Genomic DNA, 20,434 nt, shown 5'->3' on the forward strand with positions numbered 1-20,434 from the left:
TGAAGAAATTATATCTTATTTTTAAGTGCTCGATATTATACAGTATTTCAGTTAGCAGTAGATACTGTAATATGTGTATTTTTGTGTATGAAAAGTGTGTATATATATTATTAATGCGTTATTGCAGTTTTGATTTTGTTCTTTTTTGCATAATTCAGGTGTAAGCAGAGTCAGGTGGCAGCTAAGTAATATAAAATATCTAAATGGGTATCCTGCATGTTGGACTCTGATTTGTTAAAAGTTATGTACGAGTTTAACCCTGAGTGAAGAAATCAAGGGAATTACTCGTATGCTTGACACTTAGGCATATTAGAATCCTAGAAAACTTAAAAGTAATGTGAAATGCACTAGATACAAAATGTTGAAATTATTTCACTTTTGGGCATCGTTCTTCACTTTTTTCCACAAAAGCTTGAAATGGTTCATATTTGCACTACTAAAAGAGTTGCATTCACTCTGTAAAATAAAAATGTACTAATGGCCTTTCAGAATTACTGAAATATTTAAAACTAGATTTGCATTTAAATACTATGCTAGTGTACAACCAGTGGTAATATCTAAAAAAGTCTAAATGGTGAAATTGATCAAGCTGTCCTTAAAATTAGAGCTTGGTGGTCTACAAACTTTCTAGTAAAAAAATAGGTGAAGCTGTTAAATGAATTTCCAGAAGAGCATTAATGTACCAATGGGTTTGGCATGAGACAAAGAATGGAGGATAGTTACTGTGTTTATAACTTTATAGTTGCATAAGCAGAACACAGATCTTTTGACAGAACTGAAATCTATGATAATACACAAATATTTTTAGCTTGGCAGCTTTTCAGTTAGTTACTCATTTTGACACTGTACTTCAATTATGCATTTCAAAGATAACCCCATTCATAGTGCTGAAACACATGAACAGAATATTAGCATTTTTTAAAAATACAAAATCAAGAATTTAAGTTACAGTGTAATCCAGAATAGCAATTCTGAATTAGTATTTCAAAACCTGACTTCTAGTCTCAATGTGGGTTGCATTTCCCTGTGTATTTTTGTGTTTGTACACAGGTAGGGGGGAATTTCATTTTATTGGTTTTACAAGCTTATCTGTTATTTTACCATAGGTGCTTCAAAAGGTACTCAAGGTCATCTCTGAACAGACAGCAGGAAGTAGCTCACTATTCAACTCCGCCTCAGCTCAGACTACTTGACTACTTACAGAAAAGAAAGGAGAGGAAAGGAGCCCAGCAGTATGACCTCAAAATTTCTAAAGCTGGAAATGTAAGTGTTCTGAGACATAGGTGGGTATACTTCTAACTACTTATTTAAAACATTTAATACATTAATTCCACTTTTTCATCTTGCAGTGCGTAGATATGTGGAAACAGAACCCTTGCTATTTGACTGCACCTTCTGAAGTGGATGTAAGTCCAGTTGTTACCATTAGCAATTATTAGCAATTGTATTGTATGAAGAAGTGACTAAAGAGTATCCAGTATCAAAGAATGACCTTTAAAAAGTGGGAGTGACTGTAATGTTCAAAATGGGGTTTCTGTACTGTAAGGTATAAACAGAAGCTAAACCACATTGGGAACTCATTGTAATTGTAACACGATAGTTTGGATGAGATAAACAGTGCAAACAGACCTTTAATATTTTTCATCTGCCAGTTCAATGCATACATGTCTATTTGAAGTTCTCTGATAATACAAAAACAGAAAAAGAGATGAAGTAAGGAAATTATTTAATTAGTCACTTCTCAGCTTGGTAGCAATTCCTTTTTTTTTTTTTTGAGGAAAAAAAGTTATGATACTATGGGACATAATATTTTCAATAGTTTAATTTTTTTTATTTGAGAGTTCTAGTTGGGAGTTCTTCCAATCACTCTGTGTGCATTCTTCTTTCAGGGACTCTTCACATTCTTGGTTTCTGACACTGCCAAAGCACATACTACTAGCATAGAGAAGGGACTCAGTAGACTAGACGAGATTGTAGCTTTGGACTTAATAGGGCTGGCCAGAGTGTACGTTACACATGAAATGATGCTGTAAGTTTGTACAAACCTTCTCTCCCTTTGCACTTCAACATTGTTGTACCTGACCTAATCGGAGTCTTTAGGAGTTACTGGTGGTGTGAAATTTCTTAACCATACAACATTGCAGGCAGTGATTTCAATCTGTAGTCTTAAGTAATGTTTCACACTTTTGTTAAGTTTAACATAGGAAATATGGTGTAAAAGAATAAATTCATAGTAAAGTTCTGAAGGTTCTCCACTTTTTCTGAATGCATAAGACAAAAGGAGGATGCTGTACAGAGTATCAAGTTATCCTTGTCTGTTTCTTGCGCTCACTTCTAAAGACTGTCATGTTAGCCACTGTTAAAAACAAGAAGCTGTGCTAGATTGGCTTTAACTCTGGCCCAATATGACTATTGTTCTTTCTTTTCCGATATCTCAATTTTCTTTAAGGTGGAAAAATATGCCAAAGTGGAAAAGTCTATCAAGCCTGATGACTCACAACCAACTGTCTGGCCAGCCCATGTGAGTAGTTTAGACCTTTGGCCAAACTTCTGTGTCTCTAGTTAAAATGCCTCTTATTTCAACAAAATCTAAGTGATGTGAGAATACTCTTCCCTCCCCCAATGTAATTAATCTTCCATGTGTCTATATAGACACATGATTACCACAGATACTTATAATTTTATACAGTGCAGAATGCATGTGATCAGTCTTGTAGTTTCCTTGGGTTTTCCAAGAATGCGAGGAAAAGCACCTTTAATATCCCAAGGAATGTGTGCTGTGGCTATATAGTAAAGACATCGTAGTAAGTTATGGAGAGCAGTACTCTGCTCAATCAACTGCTTTCTTAACTCAAATACTCAAAGATTGATGGAGAAGAACTTCTGTTAAAATACTAATATTGGAAAGAGATGAAGTAATATTAAATAACTCTTACAAAAACGTCTTTCTGCAATGTTTAAGTTGAACCTTAAGATTTTTTGCGCAATTAGCCATAAATCAATTCATAATGTCTTTCCTCTGAAATTACAAAGAATTAATCTTTATTAACAGTATCTATCACAATGTCTTTGTAATTTCATATTAACAAAAAGTAGTACTTTCCCATAGAACTTCATCTCCAGCTTTTTAGTTGGAACACTTGCTTGCATTGTCATAATTTATATAAAATTTTCTATGCACATTTACGCAGTCTGCCTTTCCATATCTAACATGATTCTTTAGGGTTTGCAATATTTTTGTATTTTTACTGTAAACTTTTTCTTCTCATCCTTTTAGATAACTACTCAAATCACTTTAATTTTAGATAATGCACCCATTCTAGTGTACCCATAGTGTTTCTTACTTTATTGTATAGAACTGGCATATTTTACTAGCTGTTTCTGGTATCACTTGTTTAAGACTTTTTTGGTTATTTTCTTCTGCCTTTTTAGGAAATAAAAGATGATTATGTGTTTGAATGTGAAGTTGGTAATCAGCTTCAAAAAACAAAACTGACCATTTTTCAGTCTCTTGGCAATCCCTTGTACTATGGTAAAATTCAGACACTCAAAGGTGATGAGGAAAATGACAACCTATTAACTCCATCACAGTAAGTTGCGTGTTCATTTGAACTGTGCTGTGGTCTGACAGATGAACAAAGACAAACATTACTTATCATTTTCAGTCATAAAAATACCCTAGAGCTGGAAATCTGATGAAAGAGTTTTGTTTGAAAAATTCAGCTAATGAACCTAAAATTTTTTTAACCAAAAAAAACCCGACAAAATGTGTTCAAACAACCATTATGTCTTAAATGTACTTTTATGTTAAATCTGAATGTTCTTTTACATTAAAGATATATTGTATTTTAAAAAACAAAAAAAAACCTTAAAACCCTAACAGCTCAAATTGTGGAGACACGATGAGACATTTTTAGCACTGTTTTTCAGTGTTGCTCATAGTTTTGACTGTTGTCAAAATTCGCCTGATACTGTGAAAACATTAGACTTCGTTATATTGTGTTTACTCTTATTTAAATAAATTTAGGCTAAATAAGTGATGAAGAAAAACATGAGCTTCTAAAAAGCTTCATCACTTTGAAATGTTTTGAATCTGCTGTTGGCTGTGGTTCTACAAAGATTCTCTCTTCTTGGCTCTTTTTGTTGTGTACCAGATTCTTTGTGTGGAAGAACCTGTGCAGCAGAGTAGACCCTACAAATTTCAGTAAGGCAAGGAGCAGTGAGCCTGACCCAACTTTAGTTCCGTTAATGAAAGTTATTTTTATTGTCTAGTATGTAATTCCTATCTTATTTTTTCTTAAAAATCATAAAATCTTCTTAACAGAATGTTTTATCCCTAGACTGAGCTGTTTACTGTTTGTTTCTGTGCTGTTGTGGTTTAACCCCAGCGGGCAGCTAAGCACCACACAGCCACTCATTTATTCCACACCACCTCCTTCCAGCCCTTCTGGTGGGATGGGGAAGAGAATTGCAGGGGTAAAAGTGAGAAAACTCGTGGGTTGAGATAAAGACAGTTTAATAGGTAAAGCAAAAGCTGTGCACTCACAGAATTCAAAACAAGGAATTAATTCACTACTTCCCATCTGTGTTTCAGCACATATTCCAGCACAATCTTTGACATACCCACAGGACACAAGTTTATGTTTCAGTGCAAGCGTATTGATATCTTGATTTATATGTAACTTTTCTCTTGTCCTTTTTATAGTACCAATTCTGTAGCACTTACATTTTTTTAAAAAACGGGAGTAAAACTTCCATATTCTGTCTTTTGCTTTGTAGGCAATTTACTCTAAAAGGAGACCATATTAGACATGTGTGTATATTGTATATACAGTTATGAAGCCAAGTTTGTATCTCAAGTACTAAATAATACCGGATACAGTATTGTATTTTCAGCAGGTCTGAAAAAAGAGCAGCATTGACAGTCATGTTAAGTTTTGTGATTATAAAAATATGTTCTTTTAGTCCAATTCATGACTGAAAATGTATTGTACATTTTACATTTCAGGTTCCTTATTGGTTCGAAGACTGATGCTGAAAGGTAAATTAATATAGTATATACGACATTTGGCTTGATGCCAAATAATGAATTTTTTTCTTTTTAGCTATTAGGACTCTTAATGTTGTGGTTATTGAAACAAATGCAGAACAGATGAGGAAAATGGGAGGAATTATAAATAATAATAAAATTCTGAGAGCACTTAGCAAGAATTTCATCTTGACATTCTGTATGGTAAATTAGCAGTCATGGAAATTGTTCATTTGAACTTTAAGTGTAATCTAGGACTTCTTTATCTACAGTTTGTTTTTGTGTGCTGTGCATTACTTGTTTCTTTAGGAAAGCTGAATCAAGTAACAAAACAGTTTTCCAGTATATATTAGTTGTAAAATGATTATGGGTGACAATTCTGGCATAACTGAGGCAGCAAAATAAGTATTTCTTCCAAATGTTTGTCAGTGCGCATCACATTGGATAGCTGTGTTTCTTTGTGCATATGAGCACAGAACCTTTAAAAAGCAATCTCTGTCAAAGTCAGTTGTGGTTTTGTGCCTTCATAGGAGACCTCAGGGTGATGTTCATGCCATAGCTCTTCCCCCCATCCCCTCATCCTCTTATGTGCTTAGCAGGGGGACGAGTCCTTGATTTGGTCAAAAATCAATGATAATAATGTTCTTTATTTTAATAGATAATTTTGAGAAACTCTTTGCTTGTATTCTCTCCTGCCTCCTTTACACTGGTAGACTTTTGCTGTTTGTGCTGAGTTGGGGGATTGGTTGGCTGAAAACTAAACCAACAGTAATACAGGGGTCTAGTTTTAACTGGGGTTGTTTTCCTGATCATCTTTGCCACTGGGTTGCTCAAATCCTTCAATCAGAATAAGCAGTTGGATTTCAGGGACTAGGACAAAAAAAAAGCAGTAGAGGAGGAAGGAGGGCAGGACCACCTTTTTGAGTATGCAGCATTTTATTATTCCGATTCCAATGTAACTTTAAGGCAGTCTGAAACCTAATTGCTGAAAAAAGTACATTGCAGCCTTTCCTCTGCTGTATATCTTGGGGCACATGCTTGTGTCTGCATTAGTCATATAGCAGCATATTGAATCAGTGCTATACCAAAATAAAGCGTAGCTCATCACATTTAGGTGTTTTTCATTTAGCAGTTTTTCATTGAGGTTCAGTCTTTTTAGACTGTAAGCAACAACATGTCTTCAGCTTGATTTTTCAAGTTTGCAAGGTCACTGTATATTCTGCTCATGTTTGTGAAACAGTATTCCCTCATTGTAGTTCTTTCAAATTAGTAGTGGTGTAGTATTTGTTTTGGTAGAACAGTATTTTAAACTTGTTTGCCTGATGCTATTGATCCTGTAAATTCCTGGGTACATCACTGCTCGTTAGTGTCACCATGTAAGACCTGTTGTCATGGTTTTTTCCTCAAACCAGGACACCTGTCTGTCCTGGTGCTCAAAGAAGAGTGGTCACTTTTGATGTGGTAACTGTATCTTGGATTTACATTCAGTATGGACCTCTTAGTTCATGCCTTGCTTTCAGAGTCCTCATCTGACATAGATCTCAGGTTAAAGGAGAAGTGACTTTCCTGGGAAGCATAAGCAGAGGACACAGCTTTATAAAAGATTCAGGACCCCTGTGGAGGGAATGGGACCCCCATTGACTGACATCCCAAAGAACGGCAGTTGCTTTTGGGAAGGGGCCTGTTCTGTCTACTGCTCTGCACGTTCCTCCTAAAGAGCATTTCTTAAACTTGTTTCTTTTTTGCATTTGAAAAAAAGATGGTGATTAAAAGTTAAAATGGAATAAATTTAAGAAAAGAGCCCAGGAACATTAAGTAGAGAGATATATAGACATACAGGTGTTTCATATAAATGCATCTCTATTTTATATAGATATATGCATACATAATGTATACTTATAAATAACTGTATACGTTACAGTCATAAAATATTTATGTGTTTAAATATATAATGTGTTATTTAAACACATAAACACATTATTAATATATTTAACACGTATATTTATAAACACGTAAATATATTTACGTGTTTAAATATACGTATCTACACTAGAAGTTCAAAGTTGTTAATCTTGTTTTGTCCTCATTGTTTGTTTCAGAGTGGTGAACCAGTATCAGGAGTTAGTACAAAGTGAAGCTAAATGTCCTGTGAAAATGTTTCATAATTCAGGTGGATCGGTCAATCTTAGTCATCTTTCTCCAGGGAAGGAAATGGAAGTGAGTTTATCGAGCCATACGTTTCTTTTATTTGCACTTGATTATTGAATTGTTAGAATAAGTTTTTTCTATCCACATTTAAAAGTAAAATAAAAAAAAAAGTTCATTTTGAATGATTTTTTAAATGCTTTGTCATAATCATTCAGAGTATTTGGGAAGAGTTAGAGGAAAGTACTTTTGTTTTCACTGTTCAAATGTTGTGTCCTTTAGCCATGTCTTTTATTTTTTTTAGCTACTTATAGTATAGTTAACTCCAAGGTTTTGTAGCATTTTCCTCTGTTCAGATGAACCTTTCCCAGAGCAGTCTAATAAAATGCAGCTATGCGTTTTATTTTACAGGTCAGTAAACACAGAAACAGGTGTAGTAGCTGAACTTCTTTTCTTTTACCCTTAGAAATTATTTAAATAATTTTCTCTTTAGTCTGAAGATGAAAAATTGAAACCAAGCAAAGAAAACCAACAACAAAAAAACCCTAACACTGACATTTTTAAAGCGCATATGTTTACATGCACACATCCAGTAGAAATTCCTGCATTCCCAAATTCTTGTGTCTGTTGGCATTGCCTTGTTTTACTTGCGGCTTCTGGCTTTCTTGGTCAGATTCAGTACTCTAGTGGTGAATGGTATTTGGGCTTCAACCAGTCACTGAATTTTGTATCTGTTGAGCTATTGCCTTTGCTGCATCTCTCCCCTCAATACCTATTCTTAAACTGCAACAACCTTGCTCTGGAAGAGGTAGTTCTTCGTGGCAAAACAAAGCCCAGCAGTTGAAAGGAGGGAGTGCTTCTGTATGTGTGTAAACATATATGCACATAGACATATGCATGCACGTGTGTGTATATATCGGCTTTAGGTCTATCTCCTTCTTTATGTTGACTATATTATATCATCATCTGTTTTATGTCGACTATATTTATTTTATGTCAACCTTATGTCTTCCATTGACTATTTTATATCTATTTCATATCTTTTTTACGTCTGTCGACTTTGTCACCTCTCTCTATCACTTTTTATATCTATTTTCTGTCCTCTGTCAGTCATCTGGTTTATATCTATATTAAAATCATGGTATAACTTAGGGTGGGAGGACACTTCTGGAAGTCATCTTCTCCAGCTGTCCAAGCCCTTAACAAATGCTGGACCAAAATTACTCAGGTTACTCTAATGATCTAGTCCTCTTTTGAATGAGGCGTTAGTCTTTATTTTCAAAATGAAGAAAACACTTTTTCATAGTAGAAAGGTAATCCTCAGATTTTTCCTCAAAAGATTCTTTTTTTTACAAGCAAGCAATTAGAAATGTGTAGATGGAGCGCCTCTTACTTCTGGGAATCAGTGGAGACAAAGCTATCCAAAAAGGTTGATTCTGCACAATGGTGGATGCTCTGGCCTCTTTTTTTTTTTTTTTCTAATTGCAGCAGTTTTTTAACTGTATGTTTGTTTAGACACTACTTCATTTATGGGATACCTGCTTTATAGGTTAAAATATATAGGCTGTAACTGCAAATGTGTTTCACTGTGGATTTTTTTTGACAGCGTCAGCTATCAGAATTACGGATTTAGAGTCTGCTGTGAGTGACTGAGAATTACAGACTTGATTAGCTGAAGTTAATTTGTATTCAAACAACCTGATAAGCAGGCTATAAGAACAAACAGCAAGGGAGCAGCTTTCTGTTAAAAAGATTAGTGAAGTTCTGATCCCACTGAAGTCAATGGGATTTTCCTGAATGTATTTAAATTCCTACTCCTACAGTCAGGAAATATGATCCTGTGGCTCTAAATCCTTATTGGTTGGAAATAGAAGATTTATACAGATGGCGAATGAATGAAATTATGTCATTTTTCAAGTAAGACCAAACTGTCCTTTTATTTAAAATGCATGTGTTGCTCTCGCCTTTGAGAAAAGTTACTAAGAAGGATTTCAGAATTACAGAGAACAGTAAAACGCCTTAAATTTTTTTGCTTGTTTGTTTAAATTTTACCAGCACTTTCAAGCTGCTTCTTGATGGTAAGCATTTTATCTAAAGAGAGTTGGTCATAGGGTATGTTTTTAAAATAAATAAAAATCTGACATGTTTGAAGAGAATTTTGTCATGGTTTTGAGAAGTTTAATAGAAATTAATTGAATTGTCTTTTCTGTCAAATATGTAGAAGCTCACATTATTGCTGTGGTAGTGTTAATTTCTCTTTCCTCCTAGCAGCCAGAAAGTATATCAGGCTCTGTTCAGTCTTCAGTATTGGGGAAAGGTGTAAAACACCGACCTCCTCCCATCAAATTACCTTCAAGTTCAGGAAGTAGCTCTTCAGGTAATTATTTATTGACTTGGGCGTCTCCTTTCTATGTGTTCTACCTATTGTAAAGTGACATGATATCCCCTTAGTAAAGATTTCATTTAAAAAAAAAATAAAAATCAGTATCTTCTCTGTGGAAAGAGCATCATTTTGTTGATTTCTGATTATATTGTTCACAAAATTGGATTCTAACAAATATTTGTGTTAACATGTACTCGGAGAACAATAATGTATTTTAATTATGCTTTTTCAGGTAATATTTTTAGTCCACAACAGTCAAGTGGCCATCTAAAATCCCCAACTCCTCCTCCTCCTCCTTCTAAGCCTCCTGGTCTTTCTCGGAAACAATCTATGGATCTTAATCAAGTTAGCATGCTCTCACCAGCTGCCATGTCTCCTGCGAGCTCTTCACAAAGTGAGTCACGACCTAAATTCTCCATTAAATCTTAGGCTTTTGCATAAATGCTTCCTGAGATAAACTTCTTAACCTGTGGAATGATGAAACTTATGTGTACAGTGTACCCTAAATTGTATAAGTTGTGCAGCTTTAGGCAGGTCTCTTGTTCACTGTATGTATTTTATGTTTATTGTAACTGTGTTTGTTTTTTCTGTATATATGTATGCACCCTCTGTGTATACGTTTTAATACATTTTATGCAATTAGTATGATCTCATTTATGAAAGGCTGGTAGATGATGTGATGAGATAAAATTCCAAAGTGTAGATTTTTTTCCTCCGGTGTAAAAACAGTATGTTAGATCAGTTTGCCTTTACGTAATTGAAGCAACTGGTTTTTTAAATGTTATAGGAGCTGGTGCAGCTGTATCTCTATGTATGTATATAATCTGATCAGTCCCGAGGTGGTGATACAATAAACGATAAGATGATTTTTTAAAACACTCCTACACTGTTTTACAAATCATTGCTGATTGCAAGTGTGGTGGTGATGCTGCTGCTGATAGCACCATATTCTCAGGTGTTAAAATGTAAATTTTGATAGTAAGTGACATCCTAATTTAAGTATTTTCATTAACACTGACATTGTAATTGTAGCTATAGATCATAAACATTTTTTTAAAATATGTATGCGTCTTGAGACATTTCGTGACCAGATTTGTTCAAAGAGAAATCATAGCTGCAGTTTTTCAATTTTTTTTATGAATAATTGTATACTGCACATTCCAGTATCCATATATAACATGCATTTTGCATTAAATAATTTAAAATCTGGGTAGCTCAAGAGGTGTAACTTTTCTGCCTTCTTCTTTTGCACAAAGAAAAAAAGAAAGCTTACACAAGTTTTCTTCTAACATATTTACTCTGTCTTTATGTTAGTGCTATGAGTTCTGTAAATCTGCTGCACGCAGTTGTTACTTTAAGGCTCTGATCACAACAGCTGGACATTCACATTTATTTCCTTTCTTTCTGCAGGACATGAAAGCTAAAAAAAAAAAAAGAAAAACAAAAAATGACCTCAAGCTTTTTGGGGTTCTTGTTTTGTTTTTCTATTGATAGACTGTGCTTACTGCATCCACAACAAATATAGCTATACATGCTACCTTTAAGCGAAAGGAATTACACAGTAACTCTTAAAGATGCAGTATTATCCTCTGGTTCTTAAATATTAAAAAAAAATAAAATTATTTGAGATAAATTTCATCAGATATCAAAATTGGACAAATGAGAGGTTATCAATCCCATGATTATTGAAATAGTATATGTTCTTTGTTTAATCTGTTGTTTTCCATGATACGTTTTTAACACAATGCTGTTGTGCAGACAGTGCATATAGACTCTATGTATAACATTTTAGGACAAAAACATTAATTAGATTAAAATGGTCACTAAGAAATTGTTTTATTTTGGTGTAAGTATTTCTGAATGGAGTTAACGACAATGTATGATAAATTATGGAAGGACTTAATGGAGGATACAAATTGGTGTGTGGCTTAAGGAATTACGCATGGAGAATGGGTTTTCTGTGTGATTATACTGCATCCTTAACAATGAGTGCGTGCTGCAACACTCGTGTCGTGTAGAAATTAACACTTGCAGTCTAAAAAATGGAACAAAATTATCAGTGCTAAATAAGATTCCATTAACCTTATTATACAAAAAAGGACTGGCCTTTTATAACAAACTAGCACTCTTTATTTTTCTCAATGAGCAGGGTCTGGAACTCCTAAACCATCTACTCCTACTCCAACCAACACCCCTTCATCGACCCCACACCCTCCTGATGCTCAGAGCTCAACTCCTATTACCCCTTCTGCCACCCCTACTCCCCAAGATTCAGGCTTCACCCCTCAACCCACTTTGTTAACCCCATTTGCTCAGCAGCAAATGTCTCTGAGCCAGGCACTGCCTGTAATGACCATTCCTCTTTCCACCATGGTAACATCCATTACTACAGGAACAACCTCCACCCAGGTCATGGCAAACCCTGCAGGACTTAACTTCATCAATGTAGTGGGCTCTGTGTGGTAAGTTTTTCTTCTTTGTTATGATGGTTTCTTAATTTGCCCTGGGTGGGTTGGTTATTGGGGGCAGTGGGGAGGGTGGGAGTGGTACAGGACTCTCCAGCATCCGTTAGGATAGATATTTTTCAGGATCTGCAATACAAAAAGATCATTCACTTTAATTACAAAGTGAAGAGCCACTAGAAGCTGTTTGTATTTCTCAAATATAAGGCACCTACTATCAGAATATTGAAAAGGTCTATTAAGAAAACTGTACTTTCAGCGTTTTGGATGCATATAATTGAATTTCATAAGACTTAACCTCTATTTAAGTGGTTTCTGAGGTTTTGCTCTTCAAGTTTGAAAACTTTTGTATGAATCAGAGAAGTAGAATATCATATGCAGACCACTGAATGAAAAATAGAGATTAAAGTGCTTATGAATGAAAGGTTGTATGTAAAATACAGGAAAACAACAAATCTGTTTTTTAACAATTTAATCAAACATTGAGGTTAAACATCCTTTAATCCTTAAAACTTATTTTGTGGTTTAGAAAAAAAATAAATGCTGCTGTAAAGAACACATTGTGTGGTATAGTGCAAACTGCTTTTTAGACTAAATGAAATTCTGTGATCAATGTAAGATGGTCAGCGTAAGACACATAGTGTGCTTAAATACAAGTATCAGACACTTAAGTTACTCATCCAAGGTGTTCAGCAGTTATCACTGATGTTTAATTAGAGACATCTCTTCTTTTTTTAAAGTGCAAAAAGAAAACTCAAACCTGTTCCTTAACTTTTTTTATGATAGTACACCCATTTTGAAGACTGTTGATTTTCGGTATTTCTAGAATTAAAGAACCACTTGTGTTTTATTTTCCATAGATTATAACAAAGAAAAAAAGTCCTGTATATGGAGAGTAAGGATTTACATATTAGTTATACTCTAGGCATAATGATTTTTTTAAGCTGCCTTGATGCTCTATCCATAATCCCATTCACAGCAAACAATCTATTTACTTGTCATGAGACAGGGGAGAAATGTAGTTACACAGATTCGCTTGTACCACTTGGGCTTGATGTCTTGTCTTTCCTCTTCTACAGTGGAGCACAGACACTGATGAGTGGTTCAAACCCTATGTTGGGGTGCAACACTGGTGCCATAGCCCCTGCGGGTATAAATCTGAGTGGCATTTTACCATCAGGAGGTCTGGTACCAAGTGCGCTGCCCGCTGCAATGCAGTCTGCCTCTCAAGCAGGTTAGTGTGAATAAGTTGAAAAGCCACCCTTCAGATAGGGACAGTGTGAGAACATATTGTAGAAACAATGGACGAAAGCAGCCATTGTGTGACTAGATTGTGTATTTGATGGCTGGAGCTTGGGAACAACCTACATATTTTGGCAAAGTGTAGGCTATTTTTCGAAATTGATTTTGAGGAAGTAGACTGGGGAAACATACTCTAAACCTGGATCGTTTGGTATGCTTAGAGGAATTTTGATAGAAACTCCAAATTCAAATGCAACATTGATAATGATCGCTGCCAGAAAAAAGGCATGACTGAACTTAGAAAGAGGCATCAAATGTGTGTGGCATTTTATTCTATCACTGGTACTACTTTATTCTAGTAGGACAATTAATTAGTTCCTTATTGCTTTCAAATATGACTAAATGAATCTGTGTGCCTCAATATTCATTAAAGCAGCATTTAAATTCTTAGTTTACTTTTTCTGAAAAAATAATAAAGACCAAAAAACCAATAATGTATGATTATGGAATCAGATGTATAGAAGAGACTTCAAGATACCCATGCCTTACACTGAGGCAGAGACAAATCTGTCTGAACCATACTCAACCAATGCTTATCAAAACTGCCTTTAAATACCTTCACTAAAAAAGATTCCAGTCTCCCTTGGTAGCAGTTTGGAGTAATTCATTATCCATACGAAATGTTTCCTTCTAATTGCAGTGCATCTTCTTAATTGTGAATTAAATTATTTTTTTCTCCTGTTCCTTGCAGACATGAAAAATAGTTGTTCACCCTTCCTCTTTACCTTCTAAGTATCAAACATGCTGTCATGTCCCACATTTGTCTTCTCTTTCTGATAGGTCGTATTTTTCAAACCTTTCATAATCCTGTCACTCTCTTCTAGACTGTCCAATTTGCTTACATCCTTCTTAAAATGTGATAACCAAAACTGGACACAAGCCTGAGCTTGGCTGATTTACCACTGTGGAGCACAGCAGAATAAATGCATCTCATCTCTTTCACAACATTCCTGTTAACATTTCCTCAAATGAGGTCTGCCTATTTTTTATTTGTATTTTTCGCAACAGCATTACGTTAACGTAAGAATGGCTTTACTGGTTTAGGCCAAAAATCTGTCCAGTTTGTATTCTGTCTCCGACAGTTGCCATTAGAGGATACTTAGGAGAGAGTTTAAGATGAGGCAAAAATGTGAAGTGAAACATCCCTTATATACAACTGTACCTCTTCTGGCAATCCACAGCTTTGAGACTTTCTCAGCTGAAGACTATCCACGTGGATCTCTGTGCTTAATATCCAGTGCTAAACTTCTAGTCTGTGGATTTATCTAATTGCTTTTTGAACCCATTTATATTTTTGGCATCTACGGCATCTTGTGACAGTGAGTTTTATAAATGTAAATTGTGTGAACAGGTTCTTTTCTTTTGCGTGTTCTATAGTTTGTGATATGGATGATTTGGATGTGTTTGTGACTTGCTGTAACTTCTCATGTCCTTTCTTGCTGTACAGACACAATGCTAGTTACTCGCAATTTTGTACTTGTTCATTTGTCTTTTTTTAATTCAATGTTATTGATTTTTGGACCCTTTCTTCTATTCCCTGGGATCACTTTGAATTCTAATTCTGTCCTTTTGAGCACTATCAACCTTTACCAGTTTGGTGTCACACATGTTTACATTCACACATAAGAGGTGGGAGTAGTGAGCTGAGCTAGGTTGGTGGCAGACCTCTGTGGGATTCTGTTTGACAGCTGCTGTTTAACTGGAGCGTTTGTATCTGTTCTATACTCAACTCATAGCATACTACATATACATCTTTTTAGTGTAGCTTTGAAGAGTGCCACGGGTAATAATGCCAAAAGGTCTACAAGTCAGACATATCTTGCCAGAAGCCCTTAGGGGGGTGGGCAGTTACTAAGATTTGGGGTGGGATTGTTTTCTGTTAATCATTGAGAAATTGAGAGCCTGTTACTTCATTGAGCCCTTGGACAATTCTGGATTTACTGTACAAGCAGTAAAACTTTTTAAAGCCAGAGGAAGAATCACTGAAGAATAACTGCTGTGATATTCTCCACATTCACTTTGTGTAAATGCATTACCAGGTTATACATTACAGGGTGCAGTGTTTAGCAGCAGTGCAGTTTTCTTTCGTTTAGTCGGCTCTCTTTAGCTTTGAATCTGGATAACTATGAACTTGTCAACATTACAGAAAACGCAGCATTATATTAAGTATAAAATTTAAACTTGCCAGTTTTCCAACTACCAAATGTTTAGAAATTATCCCAGTAGAAAGGTGTATTAATTGCAATACACATATATAATTAAGTGAAGACTTCCTACTAATAAAAAGATGTTTTCTTTAACAGGCAGCCCCTTTGGTTTGAAAAATGCATCAAATCTTCGGCCCTTAAATCTTCTACAGGTAATTGATATACTTGGACACAATAATAATGATAATTTCTTAATTATCTTTAGAGACGTGTTTAGTGCTGCTTACTGCATTGCCCCACACAGATCTTTGAAGCCAGTTATCAGACAAATCCTTTACTGCAAATTCTAATTGCCTATTTAAAACACTTAGAGCAAGAGAAAAAGCTACTTCCATAAATATAGCAGGTAGAAATTATATTCTTAGCTCACAACAAAGCAGTCAGTAACAATCTAAAAATGCTGACATTTGAATTCATGAGAAATCCTAAAATACAGTTTTCAATTTAAGGATTTGCCTACATTCTTACTGCAAATTCATTCTTTAAACTGAAGTTAAAATTATTTTAAAAGTACAAAACGGTAGAATCACTCAGGGGTTACACATACAAGGCCTAAAAGCTGAGCTGAATACGCACAGGTAGGTGCAGTATTAGCTTTAAACAGCTTGTGGTAACGGAAATAGACATTCATGTGAGATAGGCAGTTTAGAAGGTCTGTACACACCTTCTTTCCACTAAGCACACATACAAATACAAACATGAGCAAAAGTTGCTCATTATGTCAGAGCTTCATTTAAAAGCAGAGCAGGGAGTGTTTGTGGAACCGAGTGTAGTTCCTGGATCTTGAAATCAGCTGCAGTTCGAGATGCAGATGTGCAGCTTCAGTGTTCCACAAATGTTGCACCAGGCTTCAAAAATACCAGTAAAAGATGAGCTGTAGCTCTGCTACTTCCTCTTCTCACTCCTGTACACACTCCAGAAACATGGAAAAGGGGCAGGCACAGGAGGCAGTTATGCCAGAGTAGAGCTCTTCCATAGAATTTGAAGTTTGTATTTGTGTGATTCGATGTTTGAAGTACATCCTTTCAAGCTACTTCTGCCACTCGTATAAGCCAAGAATAATTTGGCTGAAATCAGTGCAATTAAAGCTGGGGCAAGGGAGAGGAATCAAGACTGTTTCACTTAAACATTTTTTTTTGTCAGACTTTGCAGCTTGTTAGTTGGAAACATCTATTAAAACACAGTGGAATATTTTGAAAGTGAAAATAATGCACAGTGCTTTTGAAAACTAGCATTTTCATTTCCAGTATCAGTATGATCTCTACTATTTCAATTAGAGTAATAAAAATGTATTTTCCTGTGGAAATATCTCCCTATAATTTAATGCAGGTTCATTTGCTGAGTGTAAGGCTTTTTCACAAACAACAGCAATTGTAAAGTGATTAATTTAAAAGGAATTAAAAAAACAAAACAAAAAACCACCACCACCAAGAAAAACCCGGGCCTCCAAGGATCACTTCAGGGCATGCTCTAGTGGCTGAGATTGTAGGGTTTTTTGTGTGTGTATGGTTGGACTCGGTGATCTCAGAGGTCCTTTCCAACCATGACGATTCTGTGATTATCAATGTCATGTTCATCCTAGGACAGTGGGGAAGCTCAGGAGTTTGATTGAATTATGCCTTTTGGTTTTAATCTTCAACAGCTTCCAGGTGGTTAACTTATTTTTAACCCACTCCAGCAGCAGCAGCTGTCACAGTTTTCTCTTCAGCAGCAATCTCAGCAGCCTATACACCTGTAGCCCTCAGCAACAGGGAGAACAGGTGTGTGCCAACAGCCCTCAGCCTGGGGTGCATGGATGAAACAGTTTCTTCTATTCTCCCCGTCTCCCCAGTAAATGAGCCTTTACACAACAGATCTGAAGCAGAGGGGGAGGAAGGTCTTCCTCCAAAACCTTCTCAGACTGCAGGGACTGCAGTGGCCTTGTTGCCATGGCTGGAGCTGGGTTATACTACTTTTATTTATATCCTGTATAGAAGAGCTGTAGCAAAACAACTGGCTAAGCATTGTCTTACTCTAGCATGAAGAGAGATAGCCCTACTGTACGGGTGGTGTAAAATCAGCTTAGTCTTGTCCTGTTTTATCACTGGTGCTGTTCAACAGAATTGTTCTCTTTGCACCAGAGAAAGCTGGCTTTAAAGCTGTGATCTTAAGACTCTTGCTCTACTGCTGCCTGTAGTTAGTGTTAGAAGCCTTAATCACCGAAAAAGTCTAAAGTCTTTGATAGAGACCAGTCTGGTCACAAAATGACAAATTTTGAGTGGTTGGTTTGTTCTAAAAATCCTACCAGTACTAATGCAGCAATTTGGGAAAACCAGCTGCTCTGCTTTTGTGTTATCTTTTGTCTTCCCTGACATGCAGGTCTTCTGTTTACCAAATAGTCTCTAGTGGATACTCAGTTTGTCATAATAATTTTTCTTTTGCTACTGTAGACTGTTCATAAATGAGATAGCGCTCTCAAATGTTTTTATGGTGTATAGTCTCCTGTGCCACGGGCCTTGTTCTGGAGTGTGGGACAGTTTAAAGGGAGACTTTCAGATTTATTCTCAGAATCCAAATGTCAGTAACTAGTTGAATTACTAAAAATAATTAATGTAAGCTCGTGCTATTAGGTTTTATTTTCTAGACGTTGGGCTTTAAGAGCATTTACAAAAAGGCTGATGTAAGTTCTAGTCCTTCTTGCAGCAGAAGTTCTTCTGGAGGAAACCAATCTCTGCGTTGCCTAACTTGCCCAAAGGAACTTCTCTCTTACCACGCATTATAGAGTATGGGTAGGGTCGTTAGGTAAAACAAGCTATTATGAATACCAGATCCCTTGGCTTTCAGTAAGGACAAGAATGTATGTGTTCACAGTGCTGTAATCCAAATGCTTAGTAGAAAAAAACCCAAAGTTCAAAAAGACCAACAATTTTCTGTGTTGCCAACAGAATATATACATTCTCGTCGCATACTTAGGGTTTTCCCCCTGCTGTTGGTTCTATGGCTTTCGAAGTCTTTCTTGGTCGTCTTCATCGAGATGGTGATGTCTTCTTAATGAGTAATTTTTTTGGTCAAATTTACCTCGCTCTTAGTGGCATTATTTCATGTGGTTATTCTAAAAAAAAAGCACTGCACCTCCTGGAAATCCACAAGGTCAAAAGCTTTTTTTGTTTCTTCTAAATCATGCAGTTTACTTAAATTGCATATATAATACTTTATTTCCCCACTTTATGAGTCAATGCATAATTTAAGTTCTAGAAAAGGTCATAATTCAGTACCTTTGACTCCAGTAGACACTACATCAGACACTCCACCAATTCCACTTAAGTGATTACTGTGAGAACTACTCTGTTCTGAAAATAAAATTTTAAAAGCAGGGTTTGGGGTTTTTTTTATTAAATTAAAGGAGTGTGGGGTACAATATAAATATGTGAATGTAAGTTTCAGACTTTTGACATTTTGATTGATTAGGAGCTGCACATCAATGCTTTCAGGTGTCACCTGAAGACTTTGGGGTTGGGACGGAAAATGTCATAAGGTCACAACCATAAACTGTAGTCTCTGCTGACTGCAGGCAAGTTGACAACAAGAAGGAACTTCTGCTGGGTAACAGGCGTAACACCCTTTCTGCCAAAACAGAGCTATTTTGGGGCATTATAGCCTGTATCTGCATGCACTGGAAGATGTGGAATTCAATGGTTCTTAAGTGACACTTCAAACATTTGCCTTCACGCTGGCTTTATTTACTTACTCATTGATACCGAAGTTTGGTAATAAGGATCAAGCTTTCCATTTTTGCTAGGGGTCTGACCAAGGTCCATCCAATCAAGATCAGGCATTATCTGCCCAACAAGCTGCTGTAATTAATCTGACTGGAGTAGGGAATTTTATGCAACCTCAAGCCACAGGTATGTGCTTGCTGAGCCTCCTTTTGTAGTTAAGTGTGTACCTTGATAAATTCACACTGAAATGAAGTTTGGTCTTAAAGAAGTCTTACATTAGATCAGAACAATTTACTATGTATTATCAGCACATAAATTATACAAGAAATACTGGACTTTCAAAGCATGCAGTTTTCTGCTTTGCTTGGCAGTTTAGTAAATTGATAATATCACATGAAAATAAGGGAACAAAAAGATACAAAAAGAAAACATGGGGAGCTTCCACGCCAAACTTCATCGAGGAATGTTTCTTTAACTGTGTGCTTAACATCCAGTACGAGAAGCCTCTTTGTGTCTCCACAAGCACTTCATAATCGAATTATGTTCTAACTAACAGACTACGTATATCATGTATACTTTATTCTGCGCTGTTTCCAGTTTGACTCTGAAACTAATTCTATTGATCCCCCTTTTCTGTTACACTCTCTTCCTATGTCTTCCTTGCCCGACCCTGACAAGCTCGACCTCTTTGACCCGCCTGCTTTCCCCTTCTCCTTTCTTAGTGTTGTCTCAGCTTGGCTCTGCCGTGAACAGACCTGGGCAAAGCCTTCCTCAGCAGAGACTCCAGCTCTCCTCTGCCTTACAACAGCAACAGCAACAAGCCTTGCAGCAGCAGCAGCAACAGATACAAGTAATCCAGCAACTTCACTCTGACTGTGTTTAAAAAGAAAGAAATACAATTTAAAAAATACAATTCTCAGCTCCGAAAACAAGTCTTGCCCCTTTGACTTTACTTTTTTTTTTTTTTTTTAATGAAAACAAATGTCTTTATGGTCTCACAACTGAAAAAAAAACCCATATTAATTTTGGCAAACTACATTAGGAAAGATGTGAAATCTGTGGTTCTCTCAGCTTGGAGCACTGAATTTGTTCTTATTCATTTAAGCCATCCACCTTCCTGATTTGCTAACATTCAAGGAGTGCTTGTGGCACATACCTAAACAAGCTCTGCCAGGTGCCAGTAGATTCAAAATAGCGTGAAATTTAAG

At 36.0% G+C, this 20,434-nt stretch overlaps 1 protein-coding gene across 2 annotated transcripts in view; it reads left to right on the forward strand.

The window, feature by feature from the left end:
• Nucleotides 1–20,434, forward strand: part of SUPT20H (SPT20 homolog, SAGA complex component) — a 34,783-nt gene that overhangs the window by 13,266 nt on the left and 1,083 nt on the right. The window contains exons 11-22 of one of the 2 annotated variants that reach the window (XM_074152182.1): nt 1,107–1,263; nt 1,350–1,406; nt 2,450–2,521; nt 3,433–3,590; nt 5,009–5,041; nt 7,129–7,246; nt 9,446–9,551; nt 9,790–9,951; nt 11,950–12,019; nt 13,099–13,253; nt 15,625–15,680; nt 19,307–19,412. In XM_074152182.1, the coding sequence (XP_074008283.1) occupies nt 1,107–1,263; nt 1,350–1,406; nt 2,450–2,521; nt 3,433–3,590; nt 5,009–5,041; nt 7,129–7,246; nt 9,446–9,551; nt 9,790–9,951; nt 11,950–12,019; nt 13,099–13,253; nt 15,625–15,680; nt 19,307–19,412 (1,250 nt within the window). Of the gene's footprint in view, nt 1–1,106; nt 1,264–1,349; nt 1,407–2,449; nt 2,522–3,432; nt 3,591–5,008; nt 5,042–7,128; nt 7,247–9,442; nt 9,552–9,789; nt 9,952–11,706; nt 12,020–13,098; nt 13,254–15,624; nt 15,681–19,306; nt 19,413–20,434 lie in introns of both variants that reach the window. The other variant, XM_074152174.1, reaches the window with a different exon arrangement.

This window comes from Numenius arquata, chromosome 1 (genome assembly GCF_964106895.1).
Source record: "Numenius arquata chromosome 1, bNumArq3.hap1.1, whole genome shotgun sequence".
NCBI lineage: Eukaryota > Metazoa > Chordata > Aves > Charadriiformes > Scolopacidae > Numenius > Numenius arquata.